Below are 23,119 nucleotides of genomic sequence, written 5' to 3'. Positions count from 1 at the left end.
AGAAACGGTATCTAACTGAGAAGTTTGTAAACATTTCGGTGTATTACACCACCCTGGAACTCTCTGGGATGATTTATCACTGCTACCCCTCTCCATCCCATAAAACTCCCCTTCTCCTTTCCCAGCTCCACCCCTTTCCCACCCCTCTCAAGAGTCCTTCTCATATCACGGAAGTCAACGAACCCCAGCCTGCCACCATCACACCCCAGTTATCCCGAGCAGGTGACGGCAATGCTCTCTTGTGGGGAGGTTGAGGATTTCGTGGAAAACGTTGCGGAAAAAGTCACCAAAAAATCGGCCACAGTCTCGTGCCCAAGTGGGCTAATCTCCGTGAAGGGTTGACAGACTCTTTCCAAGGAACAGCTCCCATTTGGAACTTCCTAGAAAGAAAGGTAGAAAGAAAATCACTCCATCCCACACTGGCGACATCCCAGATAACTTCATTCGTCACTGGTGTCTTGAAACTGAATCTACCTGGACCAAAACCGCACCACTTCTAAACTCAACCCCCCCCCCCCCTTGGAACAAACAAACACACACACACACACACACATGCCCCCCGCGCGCACACGCACACATACACAGATATCAAATGACACTTATGATACATTGAGTATTTCTGTTAATCACAACAAACAACAGCAAAATCAGTCTCTGTATGAAGATGCAGGATGCAGACTTTCTTTTCGAACAATGGCCTTCAAATCCTTTGATATTTCCACTCTACAGACCTTGGTAACATGAATGATTCAGTGTATACGCCAAAATGCAAAATGCATCACAATGGGATGGGGGGGGGGGGGGAGTAATGCCTTGGGAGTTTTTATCATTTGGAAAACTCTGTGGCAGCACGCCATACATACCATCCCCCCCCCCCCCCCATTTCTCCCCTCAGTCCAGGAGGCTGTGAACCAAGAGAGGATCAGCCAAGTGATGCGTTTTATACCAAAGTCTGGTAATCAGTGGAGGGGAGGAACAAGACTGGTATCTCCATCCACTGACCTCCTCTGAACCGGGATTTTCGGTCCATTTCTTGTCACGGCCTAGATAGAGGGGCAGTCTCGCCTCAAGTGCGATTCAATCGTAAAACGGAATAAAATGAAGCCAAAATGTGCACAAGAGAGTCACTATTCTTAACTAAAAAGTTAGTATGTAATATCAAGTTTTCCATCCTCAAAAAGTCTCATGGGCATACACATGGGTGAACATAACTGTTTTGGTCATGCGCCTGAATCCTTCACCCCCCCCCCCCCCCAATCAAATTCATTTGACACATAAAAACACAACTTTGAATGAATGCGAAAGAACAAAGTACCCTTTCAAGACATCCCTTGCACAATCAAAATGGGTATTGCAGAACAGTAAATTGGATTGCCACAGTTAACCCAGTGGCTATCGGGGTTGCTCGGCTTCACATTATGAGGCATAAAAGTAGCACAGGCGGCAAAAATTAGCTCATGACCGAGTCCGACTCCGAGCGCAGGAATTGCATTTCATGTTCAAAGACAAAGTCCAATACTGAACAAACTTCGTAGAAAATCACTTTAAAAAAATAAAAATAAAGTGTTAATTCAAAATGCCCCCACCAAAAAAACAACAACAATTAACATAGAAATGAGAAACCATTACATGTGATTGCATACAGAAGAAACAATTGACCCATTGTATTCACAGTGTTTTTGAAACTCAATTCAGAACTTTGTGCGAAGAAAGTCTCGTTGGTATCTCAGGACTTGCTCCCAGAATCAAGGTAAGGAATCAGATCTCGCTCATCTAACTGTGCTTAAAATTACATGTTCTAAGAGTGCTTGATTTGAATGCTGAGAACAAACACGATTGTAATTACAATTCGAATTATCAGTCGTTCACATGACTGAGAAAGGCTTCACGGATTCTGCGGTTTTGAAATTCAGAGCAAGAAGGGAAGGTTAAAGGGGATGGTGAGTAACTGATCAGTGGGAATCAGTGGGAAAACAGGGGATGATTGTTCCAATCCTTGTGGGATTCATTTAAGAGTACATTATATATCTAAGTAGTGTGAAAATTATTTGCTTCAGAATGGTCTCATATTCAAGTAATGTGCAGTTTAAGGCCCTGTCACTGTACAGGCGTGCTAAGCTGGAAACATAAAACTGCACATTACTTGAATATGAGACCATTCTGAAGTAAATAATTTTCACACAACAATAGATAGGGCCTACATAATGTATATACTCTCCAATGAATCCCACAAGGATTGGAACAATCATCCTCCAGCATTCCCACTGATTCCCACTTATCAGTTAGTAGCCATCCCCTTTAAACTTGTTCTATCAATCATTATTGGGCCATCTTTCTGCGAGAGTGGTTGGAAGGTCAACGTAATCTCCACCCCCCCCCCCCCCCCCAAATAAAAAACATGATTGGAGTTCAATGACGTTCGCATGGTCATTTCATTGCTTAATTCTGGCAAAATGTGATTAGAAAACACCTCTGGACCATCATTTGAAACACGATGGGAATAACGATTCAAATTACCTCCTCCATTCCAGTTTGTAATCACCTGGCAAAATTCTTCATTTGAAACACGATTGTAATGATGCATCATTACTATTGTATTTCGAATTAAGCACCCTCCGCACGTGTGAAAGTGAGGTAATTCTCCTCGAAACAGACCTCCTTTCCCCCAACCCATCTCCTCCCCAGACTTTCTCCTCCCAACAAAGGCATTCTTTCTGGGAGGATGGTTTTCTCCTCACACTGCAACTAGTTTCTCGCCTCCAAGGCTATTTAGATATCTGTATCACATCTTGGTCTCCATCCATTTTCCCAGTCCCTTACCCATACCTTTCCCCTACTTCTCTTTCCACGAACTATCAAGGGTCGGAATTCACACATTTACAAACCCTGGTAATATATGCTGCCTTCTTTTTGGCTCCATGGAGCATCTCGACACTTCCCCTGCTGTTCCCAATATTTCAACCCTCCTGCACAATTCCAGGAAACTTTACTACAAACATTGGCCTGATGTGCCTTGTTTACATTCTGACAGCCAAGCCCCTTTCCCCTCCCTCTCCCCCCCCCCCCCCCATATCATTATACCTTATATTTTTGTAAATGTAATGATCTAGACAGTGGGCTGAGGATAAACAGATATGATATTGGGGGGGGGGGGGGGGAGGCGGGGAGGACAGGCAAAGAGAGTTGATGACATAACTTGGTTGCCTGAGGAAATTCAAATTGTTGTGTATTTCATATTCACACTGCCTATCCAAGCATGAGGCTTTCTCCTACATCACTGTTGTATCAACCTAGAGGCTCTTTGTGTTTTGTTTTCCGTAACCCCTGACAACGAACTCTGAGCTACCCCATCCCTCATTTAGAGAGGAGGAGGAGGAGGATATATGGTAAGGGGGTGTGGTCACTGGGTATCCATGGCCCTTCTTACCCCCAGCGGAGATTCACCTACCCCTGCCAGTTGTCCATAAGAGGCCACACGCTGGGGATCTTGCGCCAGACAGCGGGGTGATATTATTTTTTTCTTCTTCCTACCCCCTCTCCCCTTTTACTTTCCCTGGTATTTCGAATATGCCAATGGTTGTATACGGCCACAGCATACCGATCTGTTCCCCCTTGAGCAAACTAGTCTGGATAAAACAGCCTCCATCTCACAGAAATCCACAAATACGACTTTGCCTCTGCACTCACGATGGTAAATGCAGAATGAAATGGCTGGCGGGAATTGAACATCAAAACTTTCATCTTGGCCCACTGCAGAGAATTCTTTTTCTCCTCTCTGCGTCTTCATTCCAGTACAGCTCAATACATGTTTCCGCGCGGCTACACGTCTCCGAAAAGCAAGAGGAGCATCTATGCATAAAACATCAGCCGAGGTATAGACGTCATAATCGAAGCTGAAAGAAATTCATGCCGCATAACTTGCCGTGATGTCTGTTTGCAACGACCGTGGTAAGACAAGGAGAGTTTGACGTCATTCGCTCCCCGCATGAAGGTTCATTTCTTTCTGGTTCTATCTACATGTATCTCTTTCTCTTTCTATATCTCTCTCTATATATCCCTCTCTCTCTCTCTCTCTCTCTCTCTCTCTCTCTATATATATATATATATATATATGTATACATATCTCTTTCTCTCCATATTCTCTCTCTCTCTCTCTCTCTCTGTTACTCTCTTCATCACATGTCATTGCTCCAGCAAATAATCAATTAAGAGAAAATAAAAAGAGAGAAGGGGGGACGGGATGTCTGAAATTCAACCGAACGTTAAAACTTGCCATTGCCATAAAAGGCCGTGTCGCTCTGAGAAGGGTTCCCCTCGCCTCCCCCCCCCCCCTCCCTTCTGACCCCAAAAGGGGCCCAAGGGCAAGACAAGAACAGTTTGAGAATATTCTCCAGCTTTTGTAGAAAAGAAGAGAGAGAGAAAAAAAAGGGGGTACAGGTTAAGTGCCTGCGGTCTTCATTGTCTAAAAGTTAAAAAAAAAATGATATACTTGCAAAGTCAATTTAGTTCCAAAAATTGACAAAGTTCCAAAAATCAACACTGAATCACATCTTGAGGTCTATATCTACCCAGTGTACCTTCACACCCTTGGTGGTGGGGATAAATATCACGACTAATCAGCCATTTCATCCTCTCATACCAGCCTCTTACACAGTCCCTCTGAAGTCAATGTATTGCATTTTGTCCATGATCCATTGCTACGATATATAATACAGACACTCAATTAGTGTCATTATCAAATTTCATTATTGTTACAAGTTTCATTATCATTATTATCAATATAATCATTATTATAATCATCACCATAGTATCAATTATTTTTATTATTCATTGTCATCAGTATCACATATCTTCTTCTAGCACGGAAACAACAAGATATTTTGCTTTTTTTCAACCTTCCTATATTGTTCTTTGCAGCCATATTTATGTTAACAGCTCAAGCATCAAACTAAAATTGAACATCACTTTTCTCAAAACATTGTTACAGGCCCATGAAAAATTATCTGGAAGTGTAGCTACCCATCAGGTAAAAAGATATTGTGCAAGGGGTAATTTTGTCACAAGTGGAACTAAAGAAGTTTTAAATTCTTAAAAGAACACACCCCCTCACCCTTACTGTTCTTGTTTGTTGATGCTCTGTTTATGTTATTGATTTGATCAAATGAGGAGCATTCTTTGATTGACAGCTCATCACAGTCGAAATGCCACCTCGACGGGAAAAACCACCCAACAGGTATCGACATCTCATCTCGCCACTCCGCCATTTCAAGTTTATTGAAGCGGCACGCACACGAGTGGGTGAAATCCCTTTGTCACCTGACGCTCTATCTTGTGCGAGTCTATACCTCCGAAGAACGGCCGGCTTCTAATCTTCGGACATCAATGCCGACACCCACTCGCTGTGTGTGGGTGAAGAAGAGGAGCACAGAAAACTGCAAATTGCACGGCCAATCTAACAACAAATCCCGGCAAGGAGACAAACCAATAGATAATTCTAAGATCCAATGAGACGCTTGCTCCTTTAAAGGATTAACGATTTGTATTCTCCCTTACAGAAAAAGCAGCATTTATAATAACAAACAGAATCCAAGCCTTCTTTGCCTTGAATACATAAACTGCCACTCAAACGTTAATGTCACTTCTTCCATATGTTTTCTTTCACCGCTCAACCTCCCCCTCCCCAAAACCACTGCAGCAGACATAATAGATCATGTCTTTTGAAATTCACTAAAAAAGCTTCAATTTTTCTGGAAAACAAGCATTTCTCTTGAAAACAAGTATGTCTCCAGAACATGAATGGATGTTTACTCAGTATCCACCATGGCCTGTCATTCAACTCCAGATTGCTGCGGAGATGACGGGAGTTGCGTGCAGATAGCTTTACACAGAAAAGCACACATTTTTTCCCTTCTATAGCACTCAAAAGAAACTCTCATGTATTTCAACCGGAAAAAAAAAAAATCATTCAAAGGTCTCTGAAAGCAAGACTCCATTTTGCATTTTTTCTTAAACTCTCTATGATAGTGTGCATACCTTGGATTCATTTCAGACTTCATTGTCGTAGTCGATTCTTTAAGCAGGAATTCTTTCCCTCTTGCAAACCACACCACATAAAAGAGGACTTTCACATCAAAAGTTTTTGTTTAAAAAAAAGGTTATTTTGAAGAAAAAAAATCAGCGCTCCACAAGCCTTTTTCCTGATTCTGTGATGTGGATTATGAAATTCGACTACCGGTGTTATTTACGAAAGTCATTCGGACCACAGCTCCCTCGGGAACCTTGACATACATCCATTCTCCTTACCTGACCTTGATTTTGCTGACGTAAAAATCACTCTTTGCTCCTTGTGTTGAGCTAACAAACAAGACATACCACTCTGCTATTAACAATTTTCTTGGAGCTTGCACAAAGGACTCAGTCCGTCATGTCATCACAAATGTGGCGTCAATATCCGTCATACATCTTTTCAAATGGCAGAGCGATGACGAAATTGTGATCGAGAAAGGAGCAGAGTTGGCTGACCTTTGAAAGTGCATCAAACAAACGAGGAGCGAAATACCACTATGACATCACAAGTTGTGTGACCTTGACAATTCTTTAAAGATCATGCCTGATGACCTTTATACTGGCATCCAAGTTATCTGGTCTAATTTTGCTTTGAATATTTGAATGATTCCATTCTGTTTAACTCACTCTTGAAGGTTTACATCACAGAATGTCACACTGTTCAAATGTCAACCAATTCCCCACGCAAAATTTTCACAAATTTTCTCTCTTCTGAACTAGCAGAGTAAATCTCAATGATGCAAACAATTTGCAGAAAAACATAACATCCAGAGAAATATTCTCATTGATTTAAAAAAAAAAAACATTAACGAGTGAACGTTCACTACAACTGGTCCATTCACACAAGATTTTCTAACATACATTTTCTGAGTTTCTCCCCTTCACTACTTTTCACTGCCTCCCCCGTTTAAAACCATTTCAGATGAGAATGAGAACTTGAAACTAAAATCAATCCGTCTATGATTACATGGTTGATCTTGGATAGATCAATGCATACCAGTGATGGCATTTCCTTCTGCAGAAATTAAAAAGCACCCGGAGAGAAAAATCGTACAGTCTCCATTTAGTCTCGGCGAACCAGGCCTACCACTTTGTGATTTTCCCCCCCGAATATAATTCGGGGCTAGGTTTGGGACAACGCTCGAAGGGGGGTGGGGGGACGGTGAAATGAAAATGTACATTTGGAGACGGAAGGCAATCGCGGCCGGAGTCTGGTTAATATTCCGCAAATGTTACATGCCTGACTGGCCAATGTCCAGTAATGCTTGCTGTTGATGGGTCATTTTGTTTCCCCTCTCCCTTCTCTCTCTCTCCCTCTCTCTCTCTCTCTCTTGTCTCTATTCATCTATGATCTATCTATCTCCCCAGACAGACAGTAGGCCTAGGTGTTATATGCAGTGGAGGAGGAGACGACGAGATATTAACGAGGGAGAGAGAGCGATGACGTCAATGGGACGCGGTGACGTAGCGGATCTCTCCGGTCAGCGTGGGGACAGCAGCAGGCAGCGGCGGCGTCATTCTGAAGGAGCGGGTCGACCGACCAAGCCTGCATGGAATGCTTCTCTCAGATTTTTTTTTTTATTTTTTTATTTTTTTTTGGGGGGGGGGGGGCTGGTTGGAAATGAAGGAAGATCCACTGTGATGTCACATATTGTCTGCTGCCTTCCCTGTCCCTATACCTTAGTCTCACTCGTCCAGACCCAGCTTGAAATTTGTCTTGGAGAAGCACACATACCTCACTTCAGCGAAACCCTTATGACCCCACGCACACTCCGTAAATTCACACTGCAATAGACTCTACATCAATATTTACTTCCACCACCAAATTGGCATAAGGACAAAAAAGGGGGTTGGAAAAAAAATCCTCTTTTTCACTTTCAGCCCAAAATTATTGACACCTTATGACATTTTCATGTGAAATCTTATATCATACAGAACATTATGTGTTCAGAAAGGTCATTTCATTCAAATTAATTTATCTTTTGTTTCTTTGTTTTCCTCTCTCTTTTTTTTTCCCCCCAAATGAAAAGTGTGATGAGGAAAAAAGCTGGCAGACACTGCTCTTTAAAATCTGGCGTGGGTTTTCTCCTGCTCCTGATCATACCTCGGGCTTCGCTTTGGTGATAATTTGAACAATATCTGCAGCTTCTCTTCCACCGCGTGCGCCAAAAAAAGAAATCCACGAATAGACACGAGGGGATTCACTGCTAATGGCATCAAATTAGACTGGTTGTGACTGTCAGCGCCGCTATCAAAGACTTCGATACAAGGAAGAAAAAAAAAACTATTAAAAACCACAAATAGAGAAAGCAACAGAATATGAAGGATAATAATATGCGCTGCTTTTTCTAAAATGGCAGATGCCAACGGGACTACAAGAGGATAGAGATTCGGGGTTTTTAAGCAAAAAATCTCCTCGGACTATGAATGCCAACAAAACCAGATCCGCTGCAGCTTACAGTGTTATACCAGGGAAAATCCTTCATTACCATACAGATTGCTCGCAGAAAAAATAGAAATAGACAAGGATTTGTCTGTGCGGTGAAATATTTCATGGGTTCACAGAAGAATCCTCTCTATATTATTTCAGGTCATTTGAAGTTCAAGCATTATGGGGAGGGGGGGGGGAAGGACAATAGATGATGTGTGGGAAGGAAAGTAATTCAGAAACCCACACAAACATAACATGTTTTATGAGAAGAACTTAAACATAAAATGTTTTATGAGAAGAACTTTGACATTTTTGGTTAACAATACCATCAATGAAATAAAAAATATTAAAAGCCAACATATTCACATTTGTATTGGTATTTCTGATGGTTCCATGATATTTGCTCCTGCGACAATTACTCCTATGAAATATCTGCACACTATTAAAGCCAAACATAATTCTACCTACACACATAACCTTAACCCTGTCCTAATCCTTGCATCAAAGTAAACCTAAACTCCTATTACAACCCTAACCCTAACCCTAAGTCCTTGGAGAAAATAGGACCAGAGCACTTGTCACATGAGCAAATGTTGTGTTACCATTTCTGATATATTGCAACTGCATCTGTGGAATCCCAGAAGAAATTCAAGTTTAAAAAGTTTGGTGAAAACATTTTCGGTCTTTTTTTTTTCTTCTGTCCTAAATTGAAGAGGCAGCTGGACTTGTGTAGGAGGTGACCCAATATTCAGATTAACAACATCAAAATAGATATGTGGGACCACATATTGACAGGATGATATCTATGCCACTGATGGCAATTTTGCAATGTATTTTGGTCATTTGATTAGAAAATCCCTGTCCAGAAGCCCTTTTTAGTCTTTTTATCTTTTTTTTTACTTCCACACGAAACTTTATGATTTTCCTAAGGGCAGTTTCTAGATGAGGAATTACACGGCAACTTTTGACAATTTGACAAGAGGGAACATGAAGAAAGTCAAGAATTCAAATTAGCATTTATAGCTCGTTACCTAGGGGCTGACTACATATGGCTGCCAGCAATGATGCACAATCAACGCTCTTTTTTTCAGTAATGATAAACAGTTTCGAGTTCACCCAGCCTTTACGACAGGAATAGCTTCAAGTGATCCCATATAAGTTTTAATAGTACGAGGCATAATTTTCTTCGGTCCAATTTGTTAGTTTCCAGCTCCTCTTAAATGTACACACGTATGTAAACGGGATAACAAGATTCTCAACTGATTCGAGTTCTCCCGCCGAGACTTGGCAACTCGCAGCCTCAAATCCCGTTAAGCCTCTGCCAGACACGGAGAATAGCGGTACGAAGGATTCCCGCGTGATCAACGAACAAATCACTGATGATCGATGACGGCCCATCAAGTTTAGCTAAATTCTTTCTATTTCCAACCTCCCATTTTCCAGTCCTCGCTCAAACGGCGAATGACAAATCTCCCCTTGTGACATTCATTTTGCCGAACGTCTAATGACGTCGGTTCCCATCAGTTTTTTTTCCTTCCATTTCTCAAGTACAACCCAATACTGCCGCTCTTAAACCAGCCTCCATCGGCTCTCAGCTACAATGATAATTGAATGGGATGAAAACTGAAAGCGTTGCATTTTTGTTTATTCGGTTTGTTTGTTTGTTTGTTTGTTTTTTCACATACCTCGATTGACTAGCGCAACCCCTTGTCCGGCGTGGGGCCACTTCACGTGAGAGAAACCTGGAGAAACGACAACAAAGAAAAAAGGAATCATTAACAATGTGATCCAACATTGTTGGATTTCGTGCAGAATGCACATTTTGTGATGAACAGGCTCACAATCAAACACCACAGTATCACAGTCCCTCCAGCCCCGTTGAGGCCGGAGGCATGAAATCCGTCTCCACCTCGCAGATCAGACAAAATGTAAACAAACATATGACAGTCGGCACTGTTGTCATACTTTGTGCTTTAATAGTGCATACCATATTACCCACCTCAAGGCATCCTACGACTAGAATGCATACAATGAAATTTTTTTTTTTTTTTTTACCTAGAAAACTATGAACATTTGTCAGAAGAAAAACAGTCACAAAGGCAAAAAATGTTCACAGTTTCTTATCAAAATGTGCTATCAACAGTCATCGCTGCCACAGTAATGACTTCGTCTCACTAAAGGTTGAATTAAAAAAAAAAAATGACAGGGATTTCAAAAGGTAATGCATGCCTGTTTAAGATAATCCCAAGACCACGTTTGCGAGCAATAAGGCTGCACCTATCTCGCACAGAAATCAAAGCAAGAAATTCAGGGTGCGGCAAAATGTGCCATTACAATCAAATCATGGTCTTTCCAACCCTGTTAAAATCACTTGCTTTTCTAACAAACGCACATTATTATGTATGGGACTATGCAATGTGCCAATGAACAGCTCTGTTCCATACCATGAGTTACGGTACTCAAAATATGTTGCATGTCTCTTCAAACGATTACAATAAACTATGACAAAATGAGGATGAATCATTTTTTATCAAAACCACACATCTATGGCAATGGCTCTAAACTGACATGTTGCCCAAAAGGAACAGAAAATCAACAACTGGGTTAAAAGATAGCTGAAGGGGCTACATTCCCATATGGTCAGTTTTACGGTAAAGGGTGTAACTTTCAATTTTTAGCCTTTTGGCCCACCCTGAACACATAGATTTACAGATCTCAAAGATTTTTTCCCATGTGAGTCACCTTATGAGTAGCCACCTTGGGTAGCATAATCAGGTCCAGGTATTGATGCGTTTTGTTTTGACAGTCACATATGTACCCTAAAAATGACTATTTTGTTGCATTGAAATTCATATAACATTTTTGAAATGTTAATAATTTTCTACAGCAACTGCAGAGATCTAATTTTTTATGTTAAAAGCATAGTTGTATGGTCAATTGAAATGACCAAATTAGTTTGGTTTGTATCTGGCCCTTTATTTTAGAATACTATGACTTCAAATTTGAGGTTTCGGAGGCTTCATTTTCCGTTAACAATTGTTTACAAACTTTGATGGACAGTAATGATCAGTGGATGTGTTTTGGTTACTTTCTTTTATGCTGAAAATAGTAAGGTACAGCTAAACTTTCGACTTACATCAAAGTTTACTTGATTCTAGGGCTATTTGAAATTTTGTGATAATTTTATTCCATCAAGTGAAATTTCCGTTAGCAGTTTTGAAGCCTCCGAAACAAAGTGTTTAGTCAAATAATATGAATATAGATAAGAGAAGCGACCTAATCTATATGTCAAAATGTAGGATATGGGGCCCTAACCTAATAGACCAGAAATAGTTAAGATCCGCCAAACTCTCTGAAAATAGGAGACGATACAAATTTTCCGTTAACACGTGAAGCCTCCGAGACGCATTGAAGCCTCCGAAACAGCAAAAACATCTAATTTGAAATTTCTGATAAATTCTTTGAGTGTCTGCCCCAAATTATGCCATGAAATCATCAACAGACATAGACAGACAACAAAAATAATAAAAACATTATGATACTGCAATAATTTTTTGAGCTAATACACTTTATAGAGAAAAAGTGGTTTCGGAGGCTTCAAAAGGATGTTAACACTGCATTTTTGTGATTTTCTCTGGACAAAATCAAATTAGATTTATTGTTCACCCACCCAATGATCGCTTATGACATATCTAAAGATATTTAATCACATTCAGTTTTCTGGCTGCTTTGTTTACTCACCAATATAGATTTACTATATGATTTACCTATTTTTCTTAAACAGTGCAGACGTGTCCCACATAACTCACCTTTTCATTCAGCAATAAAATATTAGCAGATGAGGATGTTGCCCCACAAATATGTTTAAACAGTGTATATCAACCAAAAAAGACACAATTTACCCATCACTTTCTACATAACATACATGATTTTCATAAAAACATAAGGCATACCAAATTAATTTTCCAGATGTTTCGGAGGCTTCATTTTATGTTAACAGCATGTAAATGGAATGTTCTGATTACAATTTTGTAATTCTAAGTCTATCAATAACTGTTTGGACTGAATGAGACTTAATGATTCCTCAAGCAAGGTGTAGATAGTTGTTTAAATGTATGAAAAGCATTTATTTTGTAGGTTTCCTTTTGAAACAATGAAACAGGCTAGATATAGTCCAGTCAAAATACGACAAAAAGTGGGTTAACCCACAACTAATTGCAACAGAAACGATTCCACTTGCATTTGACCCGGAAGAGCTATCAAAATAACATATTAAAAGTTCCCTAAAATTCGAGTGGTGGATCAGTGTCTAATTTGCATAAATTCAAAATGGCCGCCATACAACCTGTTTATGCCTATATCTCGGGATACGTAACCAATAGAAAGTAAATTCCGGTGTCTAAACCTATGTTTTTTAGGTCAAGGAATACAATTATGTTATCTGTAGCAACTTTCAAGCATCCCTTTATATAGTTTTTGCATATATTTGCATATAATTACATGCAAAATGGCCGCCATATTGCCTGTGCAAGCCCGTATCTTCGTATACCATTAATGTAGTACACTCAGGAATAAGTCGCTATATATCTGGACATAAAACCCACAAAAAATATATTCTGGTGTCTAAACCTATGTTTTTTAGGTCAGGGAATACAATTATGATATTAGCAGTAACTTTCAAGCTTCCCTTTATACATTTTTTGGAATATATTTGCATTCACTAAATGCAAAATGGCCGCCATAATTCCTCTACAGGCTTATATCTCTATCTGTAAAAGGTACCCAGTGGTGGTGTCTATGGTCTTAATTTACTGCTGAAAGTCACTGTTGTAGAAAACGTTCCAATCAGGAATAATTACCTATATTTCACTAAAAATTTGCATATATCTATACATAAATCTATTCAAATTAAGAGTAGCTTATATCCATAAGCTACTCTACAAAAGCTTCGTGAGTTTGGACATTTGTTTAGAGAATGTTCTTGTCATATCAGGATACCATGTCACTCACTCACTTTCTGAATAAAAGACCCAGGGGTCCAGCCCTCACTCGAGTATCTCAAGTTCACCTTCCATGCATTCTTACAGACTATTACTTGGGAGAGAGGAAATTGGAAGACTTTGGGAAGGGCCATTTCTACAAGCCTTTAGGGACCTCCATGGCCCAGGGAGGCATGATGTTCATATATTCATGACACTAGCGATAAATGCACCTACAGTACTAAGTTTGTTGAAAATTTGACCATATGTTTTCAAAAAGAGGATCAAAAATCAAAAGTGGCCCCCAATAACTGGTCCCAGCCCCAAGGCATCCGCACCTATAGGTAATATTTAAGGTGCCTTTGGGCATCCTGTGGCCTGGGGTGGAGGGGGGGGGGGGGGGGGGGGGTTGGGGTAGATGGTACCCGTGATATATGTATATATATATATATATATATATATATATATATATATATATATATACATACGAAGTATGGTGGCAATGCATTTCAGTTCAACAGTGCTATTTATTCAGACCAAATTTTCGACGGATACATTCATCTTCCTCAGGATCGACAATGACAATTGTGAAGAAAGACGAATGTTTGCGTCGAAAATTTGGTCTGACTAAATAGCACTGTTGGACTGAAATGCATTACCACCCTGATTCGTCATCTTTCTGTACTGGTACCAACACATTGATTACAAGTATCATTATATATATATATATATATATATATTTATATATATATATACTGACATCAAAGGACTTAACCACAACATGGCGGGGCGGTGCAAGGACAGTAAATCTATTGACAGCAAGTCTTGCATATATAGACGTGGCTGGTGTTGGGTAGCACCCCTTTAATCATCGAGCTTTCAGGCGAAAAGCCCTTCTTCAGGATTGTGTTGGTGCTGAGTGTGGTCTTGTAGTGTTGTCTGTACACAGACAACACTACAAGACCACACTCGATGATTAAAGGGGTGCTACCCAACACCAGCCACGTCTATATGTGCAAGATTTGCTGTCAATATATATATATATATATATATATATATATATATATATATATATATATATATATATAATGTGTAATATTTCGAAAATAAGTTAAACTGTGAAAGTAAACTTAAATCTATATGCAATCTCCAAGATATTCAACTTTGTACATTATACCTAGCTCTGTTACACTTGGTTCTACTTTTGTGTGTGTGTGTGTGTGAGGGTGTGTGTGTGTGACGGGAGTTTTTTTTTATAATAGATTCCTTAATTTCGGGGTTCTGGGACCTTTCGGAATATGGTGTCTATTTGAACACCTTGAAAGCCTATCATCCTTGGGATGCTACTTGCCTAGTTTGTTGAAAATCTGTCATTACATGGGGTTTTTTTAAAGAGAACCTAGCTGGAAATGGTTTTTGAAAATGTATGCATGACCGACGACCGGACAGTAGAATATAAATGATGGCTATTTGCAATATTAGCTTGAATCTTTTTTGCTGTCTTGAACATTTGGCTAAGATGAGTTTAAAATCTAATGGATCAAAGTCACTTGATTTCAAGAAAACTTTCGTTTCCTGTACATCATTTTCATTTTCTAGCTTGTGATAATACAGATACTAAGGTATGTAATGTGATCTCTCAAAATAGAAACACGAGTATACAAAACTATAGCTTACACTCACAGTGTTTTATGTGTTTACCACAAATTCTGGACTAGGATGGTGTGAAATTGCAGTTGATTAATTTAAAGCAAACAGGATCTCGGCTCTATTTCATACTGAAGCGTGGTAAGTCTCACGTTTGTTGTAAACTGTGTCGATGTCTTTCGAGAATGCTTCTTATTCCTAGTCACCAATTAGAACAGCATAATCTCACTCCTCACATATTTTAGAAATACAACATTACAAGTGTCTGATATATAATGGCCCGCATCTGACACTGGTATGGGTTGTGTGCAGTCAAATCTGCTTGCCCTGCAACTATACACTGCCAGTTGCTAACATCCTGTCTTGCAGTTGCATCAGACTTTCTTCAGGAGTTCTTAATAGCTGCACTGTGTCTGTAGTGATCAGAACATATTTTTGATTAAACATCTTCCTAAAATCGTCCCAATTCCAATGATTGTATGTCATTTCCCTTCCACTGTTTAACTTGAAGAAAAACTGGAGGGAAGGGACCTTTTGGAAGGGTTAGGAACAGAAAATGATGTTATGTATTTTGTTTTTTATCTGACTTAAGACTGCTTTTTCGCCAGCAAAATTGAATTCAGCCTTCATGCTGCTCGCATTTCTAAAAAACAACAACTGTGTGTTGGTGAAAATGTTATTAGTGCGAAGCCTCAATGCAATAGGAAACATTTCTTTTAATAAAGCTGCAGATACAACATGAAAAATGGTGAAAGTAAGACGTATAAGAATTTATATGTGTTGTATGAGCTTGAAGCCAATGAGAAGGATGCTGTTTGTATTGATCGACTGATGAATCCAGAGTACTAGTAATAGAAATGTTAAGGCATTTCCTTTTTTTTTTCTTTTTCTTTGTATCTGGCTGTAAATCACAATGTTTTACATTTTCAGTGAGTCACTGGGTGAAACCGTGCAAAAATATGACAAAATCCACTTCCATACAAATTATCACGGTCATATGTTGCTCATTGATAAACATGCCTTTACCAAAAGTTTTGCAACAAAGGACACAAGTATCAACTAAACATGGATGTAAATCATCGTAGGTAAGAAAAAAGATGTTTGAAAAAAAAAAAAAACCTGCTGAATGATTTAAGACCAATTTTTGTGTACCGTAAGCACACTTTGAAAGCTATATGAGATATGTCCAAACTCATTAAACTTTTGTAGAGTAGCTTATGGATAATCATGAACTTGATGACATGCCCCCCCCCCCCCCCCCCCCCTTGGCAAAAAAAAAAAAAAAGAGAGAAGAAATAAAGAATTGCAACATAGACACAAGTAATAAGCAGTAAACATGAGGGCAAATTACAAAACATAATACATTAGATATCATGCAATCATGAAATATTTTAACGATTCCTACTACATAATTTTAGACTTTAATATTTGTGTACCTATTGAGCACACTTTGGAAGATAAGTTGAATCTACAGTTAATAAAGATATGTTCTATTCGATGCTACTTACAGTTGTTCTCTGTTTTGAGGCTGTATCTCAAGAAAATGTGAGTACAATGTAATACAATACTTTTAATAAATGCAAGAATATACACACTAGGTGTAGGATAATCATCAAGGTTTTAAATGGTATAACAATTTTCCCTTGATATCTTGGATGAGACATTACAGTACAATCAACCTTCTGCAGCTTGTATTCGTATATCTGAAATCATATTCACGGTAGTAATTTGAATAGATTTATGTATAAATATATGCAAATTTTTAGTGAAATATAGGTAACTATTGCTGAGTGGAACGTATTCTACATCAGTGATTCTCAGTAGTAAAATTAAGACCACAGACACCATCACTAGGTACCTTTTACAGATAGAAATATAAGCCTGTAGTGGCACTACGGCGGTCATTTTGCATTTAATTGAATGGAAATATATGCAAAAAAATGTATAAAGGGAAGTTTGAAAGTTACTGCTTATATCATAATTGTATTCCCTGACCTAAAAAACATCTATAGGTTTAGACACCAGAATTTATTTTCTGCGGTTTTATGTCCAGATATATAGCGACTTATTCCTGAGTGTACTACATTAATGATATACGAAGATACGGGCTTGCGCAGGCAATATGGCGACCATTTTGCATGTAATTATATGCAAATATATGCAAAAACTATATAAAAGGATGTTTGAAAGTTGCTATACATAACATATTTGTATTCCTTGACCTAAAAAACATAGGATTAGACACCGGAATTTACTTTCTGTGGGTTACATATCCCCAGATATAGGCATAAATAGGTTGTACGGCGGCCATCTTGAATTTATGCAAATTAGACACTGATCCACCACTCGAATTTTAGGGAACTTTTAATATGTTATTTTGATAGCTCTTCCGGGTCAAATGCAAGTGGAATCGTTTCTGTTGCAATTAGTTGTGGGTCATTTCATATTTTGACTGGACTAATATTGTGAGTAATGAAAGTGACTTCCAGCTTGCGTGCATGCCCACATCATGCAACAGTAGTGCAACAAAGCAAGTAGTTGTGGATACATCAATGTTCTTAAGTTGGATAACTCATTTTTACTCTTGAGAGAAGTTGAAGTGTTGTGACCATATTTGTATCACTCTTTTGACTGGTTAGACTTTGATAATGAAGACCAAACAATTACTTGATTATTTAGTGTTAAATACACTTTTTTTTTTTAAAGAACTGAACACTATTCCTGTCCTGAAGATTCAAGGACTTTAATAGATGGTTATTCAAGAGGGAAGCATACACTTAACTAAGAAATATATTACTTTTGAATTTAAGGTTGTATCTTTTATTCATGATCCAGAGCAAATGGTGGAAAATGCTTTTTGGATTTTTACACTTTCGACTCACTATCATCTGAGTGTAATAGTTTCGAAACACAATCTTTTACATGTCCATTTATAACCCATTGACAAATCCATTCCATTGTTACTCACATGGCATTTGTTTTTGCCATACTAAAATCTTGACTTTTTCAGCTTTCTATTTCTTAACAAGTTCTTTGGCTTTCATTTCCAATACTTATTTGGAGGAAAATAATTAATCAATAAATTTGTGATTGGATTTGAAAATAGCTAACATCTTGCAGATTATCATTTCTGTGGTGTGACTTGGATCACAGGGTACTGTTTTGGAATTTTGACATTTGATTACTTCATTCAGACAGGTTTTCATATCAATCTGTATGTCAGATCTGATGCATGTAAGGTGCAACACAATCTTGATACTATACCCTGATTGATTTTCCATACTTTATCATGCTAGCAGTGACCACTTGATTATTTTTGATTAAACAAAATGTAACTTGTGTTACGAAACATCTCTTCGCATACATGTGTGAGACTCTATGACATGTTTGCGGATGTAGTTCTCAGTGCAGTAAATGGACAGTAATGGTTGGGATAGGATTGTTTATAAATGACATATAGACCTCTACTTATAAATAGCCTGTTGCCGTGGGATACATGTAGTTTACATGGGTGGGTGACTGGAGAAGTTATGTTCATGAAGAACAATATTGACATGATTGAAATCTTTATAATCTGTTTAGTCCTGGCTTTTCTGGAAAAAGTTACAAGCCCCTAACTATTTTGAAATTCAAAGGGTTAAAACTGTAGTCTGTGGGTTTATATACTATTTAAAACAAACTTGTGGGTTTCTAAAAAACTTAGATATTTTTAAACACATTTGCTGCTTTTTAATTTTTTGCTAAAAAGGTTGTCATTTTTAGAAACAGTAAAAGTTCTGTTAGCAATTTCTCAATGCGTACCTTCAAAAACAGGCCTCCTAGCTGTCACAGGAGTCACACTAACTGGAATTTTATAAAATAACTATAAAAAAAGAAGCCTTTGAAGAATTAAAAAAAAAAGAAAAAGAAAATGATATGAAACAGGGGTGACTTGTATACCACAGAAAAAGAAAGTAAAATTCTAACTATCATATATTATAGGGAACTATACATTTGGTCAACATTTTTTTTTTAATTCAAATTCGTACACAGTCATGGGTAGGGTATGTACATTTATCTTTTCAACAGGCGATTCAAAAAGATGAATGGGATCTTGACCATTTCAATTTCTATTGAGCTCCATGATAATATCAGCAATATATTGATTATTCCAACTCCATTTTGATGATGACCCTTACATGGAATGGCTGATCGGTGTTTAAGACTGCTGTTCTATGACCATGATCACTGCATTTGATAGCTATAGTAGGGGGTATCAGGCATGGTCATATGCAAAAGAATGTTTATAAGCCTTTTTCCCCTTTCTTCTATATTTTACAATGCTATGTTGTAATCTAACCGTCATGCCATCACATAGTCTATTTTCTATCCCTTTCTCATCAACAGTTGAAATTGATTTCACATGTATATAAAACAATTATGATGGATGGTTTATGTCAATATACATCCCACAAACTGCACTTATAAAGCAAGCAAACATAATCTTTGCATTAAGTCTATAGCTACAGTTCTAACTCATTGAAAGTAATTCTTACTGCATTATGATGAAAAGTTTGACAAATGCATACAGCTGTACATGTGTGTAGCCTAATCATGTTCTGCATTGCCAAAGTCATGGATATGCAAATACAGTGTATGTATACAACTGAGCATAAAGATTTAAAATATTTTTCTTTGTCTCTTAACATATATGTTGGAAAGTCTTTTTTCTGCATACAAATAAATACTATTTTACATGTTACAACATTGTTAGTTATTTGGAAACAATCAGCTGCATTAAAGTACTTCATATCACCTTAAAATGGACCATTTTTGCATGTTAACAGTCATGATGAAGCCTCCAAAACATGCATTGCTGCTAACTTTAAGCCGCAAAAAAAAAAAAAGATGTTCCTAATCAGTGTACTTTTATTGCTACTGTTGCAGTTTCCTTTAGAATCATATTGCCTCATGTAATGTCATAAATTCGAACTGAGCATTGCTCAAAGTGTACACAGTTTGTTATTCACTTTTGTGGAAGCCAATTTCCTTATAATAATGAGTACAATTTGTATGAAGGGTAAACATTATGCACTGCCATAGAATGTACATCTGTATACTGTTATTCACATTTTATTGATGCCTTGTTCTTATTCTAGCATGTAGTGATAGTTGCTTACTGTAGTTTTATTATTTTAAGTGAATACAGGACTAGAACTTTGTGTTACCAGTTTTGAAGCCTCCGAAACACACTAGTTTGTTAACTGAAGCCTCCGAAACTCACAAGTCTGAAAATTTCAACTTTGTCAAAAATAATCAAATTTCTTTGGGATTTGGGTTGATAAATGTTTGTTACCAAGAGATAATTTAGGGCTATGTTTAGAGTGGCTCTTGCTTCTAGAACATTCTTTTAACTTAAAAATAGTTTGTCAGGTACCATTTTTACCTTGGAATTTGAAGTTCACATCCAAATAATTGCAAGAGCGAATATCTGTTGGGGGAAAAGTGTTTTGATATTCCAAATATGTGTTCACAGCAAATGAAAAGTTGCATTACCTCCACCATTTATCTTCATTTGGTTGCTGTGGGTGATCAAAACATTCTTGTTGTTTTTACCTAAATTTATCTAAAATTCCATAATAGTCACTTCATTTTTCATATTTAGCCTCAGAATTAAGCTCTGGAATGACAAAATATTGAAAATATAGACATTCCTATATAAAATAAAGGCAAAGATAAAAATGGAAACACAACTTTAATTTTTGACCCTTGCCACATCAAAGTTACACCCTTTACTGTAAAACTGACCATATATGCCTGCTTGCACTAGAACAACCAATACTAACTCTCCAGCATATAAAATGAACAGGCACCACTCACCGAAATGTGTTCGAAAGTTAAAGAGTACAGAAACTCTGCAACAGAACTCGTAAATTACTGGTACTATTTCTAGTGTCAGAAGAGTTAGCAACAGTTAGAATATCGGCACATTTTTGCATCATGAAACAAACAAAAACAAAAACAGAACGACACAAAATATGGATGGATAAAGGCAAGAGCAAAATTTGACAAGTACCATGACAGCTAACAGTTTGATTGTTAAACCATCAACAAAGTAATGGCTGATAAAGGTGGGCTGGCTGGCAGCCAGTACAGCAAAGAAATTGAATGCTCTATTACATGTTCTTTGCAAACTTTTGGTGCTCTCACTGACACATATTGGTGACATCTCTGTATGACCACAATAAACTTCTTGCAGTAATTTGCTGGATAGCACTCGAATGCTATTTGCTGTCAGAATGTGTATAAAATAGCGCATTCTTGGTTTCAGGCATTGCCCATATGATAGAAACAGGGAAATGTACGCATGTGCCAACAATGAATGGGACTTCGAAGTGGAGCAGTGTGTTTGCAAACACAATCCCGGCTATCAGAAGACAATGCCGACTGGCATTACATCCTGGCACTTTTGGGGCACTGACTATCCAAATAAAACAAAACTCGGACAAAAGAGCGACAGATAATAATGGACACGACATGATGCACACACATTCTGGGTCCTATATAGCGGTGGCAGAATAGAGGAACTCTACGGGATGCACTATCGGCAAATGTCTTTCCTTTGCGAGGAAGCCACAGAAGTGGGAAAAAAGGGGTTTGTTTGTTCAGTTACTCATGTTTGTTTGAACATCACAAGGATAGACACACTGACAACAGTCATAGAGTTAAATTGTTGGGATTGGAATTGTAAAAGGAAAGCTTACTACTATGTCGAAGTCTTCCCAGAATTTTAATGTACACCATGTTTTGAGTCGCCTTCTTTCTTTCCATTCCACCCCCACACCGGTCCACCAGGAAATAAACAAAAGCACTACCACTACTTCATCTCGCGTTTTAATAGCAGGATGACTCGCAGCCACTGGTAGCCATGCCCCGCTCAGCTGGGACCACGCCCAGAAATATCTGGAGACTACACCTCTACTCCAGTCCCTCAACCTACCTACCACTCTTCAAGAAAGATGAATTAAGTATGATGTGTCACATGCACGCCCGGCATTGCAAATGTCGTTTCTCAAGAATGGTCTAAATTGGGATGTGAGAAAGGACACAACATGGGCAAGTGTTCATTTTTATTATGATATTAAATCATGTTTTGAAGATATTTCTCTGTCAGTCTGTTCATTGTTTGATGGGTGACCTGTCGGTTGATTGGTAGCTTGGTCAGTCGTTGGAAGGGGGTTGCAGTGTATCATCTCGTGATAACGATCTTAAAGCACCGCAAGCAGCTTGACAATGGTACCAGGAATTGTGATAGGAAATGCAGCAAGCATGTCCTTTTTAATGATGTGTGCACAGAATCCTCCTGACATGGTTCCATCACTGCTGCTAGCATGAGGCAAAATATTCAGGAAAACTGGCTGAAAAGAAAAAATCTTCAGGAAAACTGGCTGAAATGGCAGCAGGCGTTAGTAGGCTAAGCTTTACTACACTAATGAAGAGTCATTTATTTCCTGTGCAAAAGATCAGGATTCTACACCACATTATGAACTGATCTTTCAATTCTTCTTTGTTGGAAATATGAAGGTATAGATACTGCCCCCCTCCTCCGCAAAAAAAAAAAAACACAACAACAACCCTCCAAAGACAATCTTCACAGATTTGTATATCTGTCCCAATTTTTCTCGCTTTCTGGTTTTTTCGCCGGCTGCCGGGCGAGTCCGCGATTGCTCATTTCCGTCCGGCAGCCGGAGCCAGAGCCAGATTCGACACGACTCGTTGGCTGTGATATTGGAGACTTCCGCGAGCAGACACGATGAGCTCGCATCGCGACCCAATAGAGCACTTCTAATGAGGCAATATTTGTCACTTGTAATTCTCACCCACACCCCCCCCCCTTCCAGAGCGATAGAGAGGGAGAGAGAAACTATAAAGACAAAACGAAAAATCATCTCTCCTTTATCCATTTCCCCTTCAATATATCTTCCAGCGATATCTATTTCTTCTCCGTCTGATTCCT

At 38.5% G+C, this 23,119-nt stretch overlaps 1 protein-coding gene across 1 annotated transcript in view; it reads right to left on the bottom strand.

The window, feature by feature from the left end:
• The window catches only part of LOC139744349 (uncharacterized), a 90,878-nt gene that overhangs the window by 33,369 nt on the left and 34,390 nt on the right, over positions 1-23,119 (bottom strand). Inside the window, exon 2 of the mRNA XM_071654824.1 lies at positions 10,183-10,239. Coding sequence (XP_071510925.1) covers positions 10,183-10,239 — 57 coding nt within the window. The remainder of the gene's footprint in view (positions 1-10,182; positions 10,240-23,119) is intronic.

This window comes from Diadema antillarum, unplaced genomic scaffold (assembly GCF_040938485.1).
Source record: "Diadema antillarum isolate AM-2024a unplaced genomic scaffold, OU_Dant_1.0 scf00000004, whole genome shotgun sequence".
NCBI classification, from domain to species: Eukaryota; Metazoa; Echinodermata; class Echinoidea; order Diadematoida; family Diadematidae; genus Diadema; species Diadema antillarum.
This window is presented reverse-complemented; position numbering and strand designations above follow the sequence as displayed.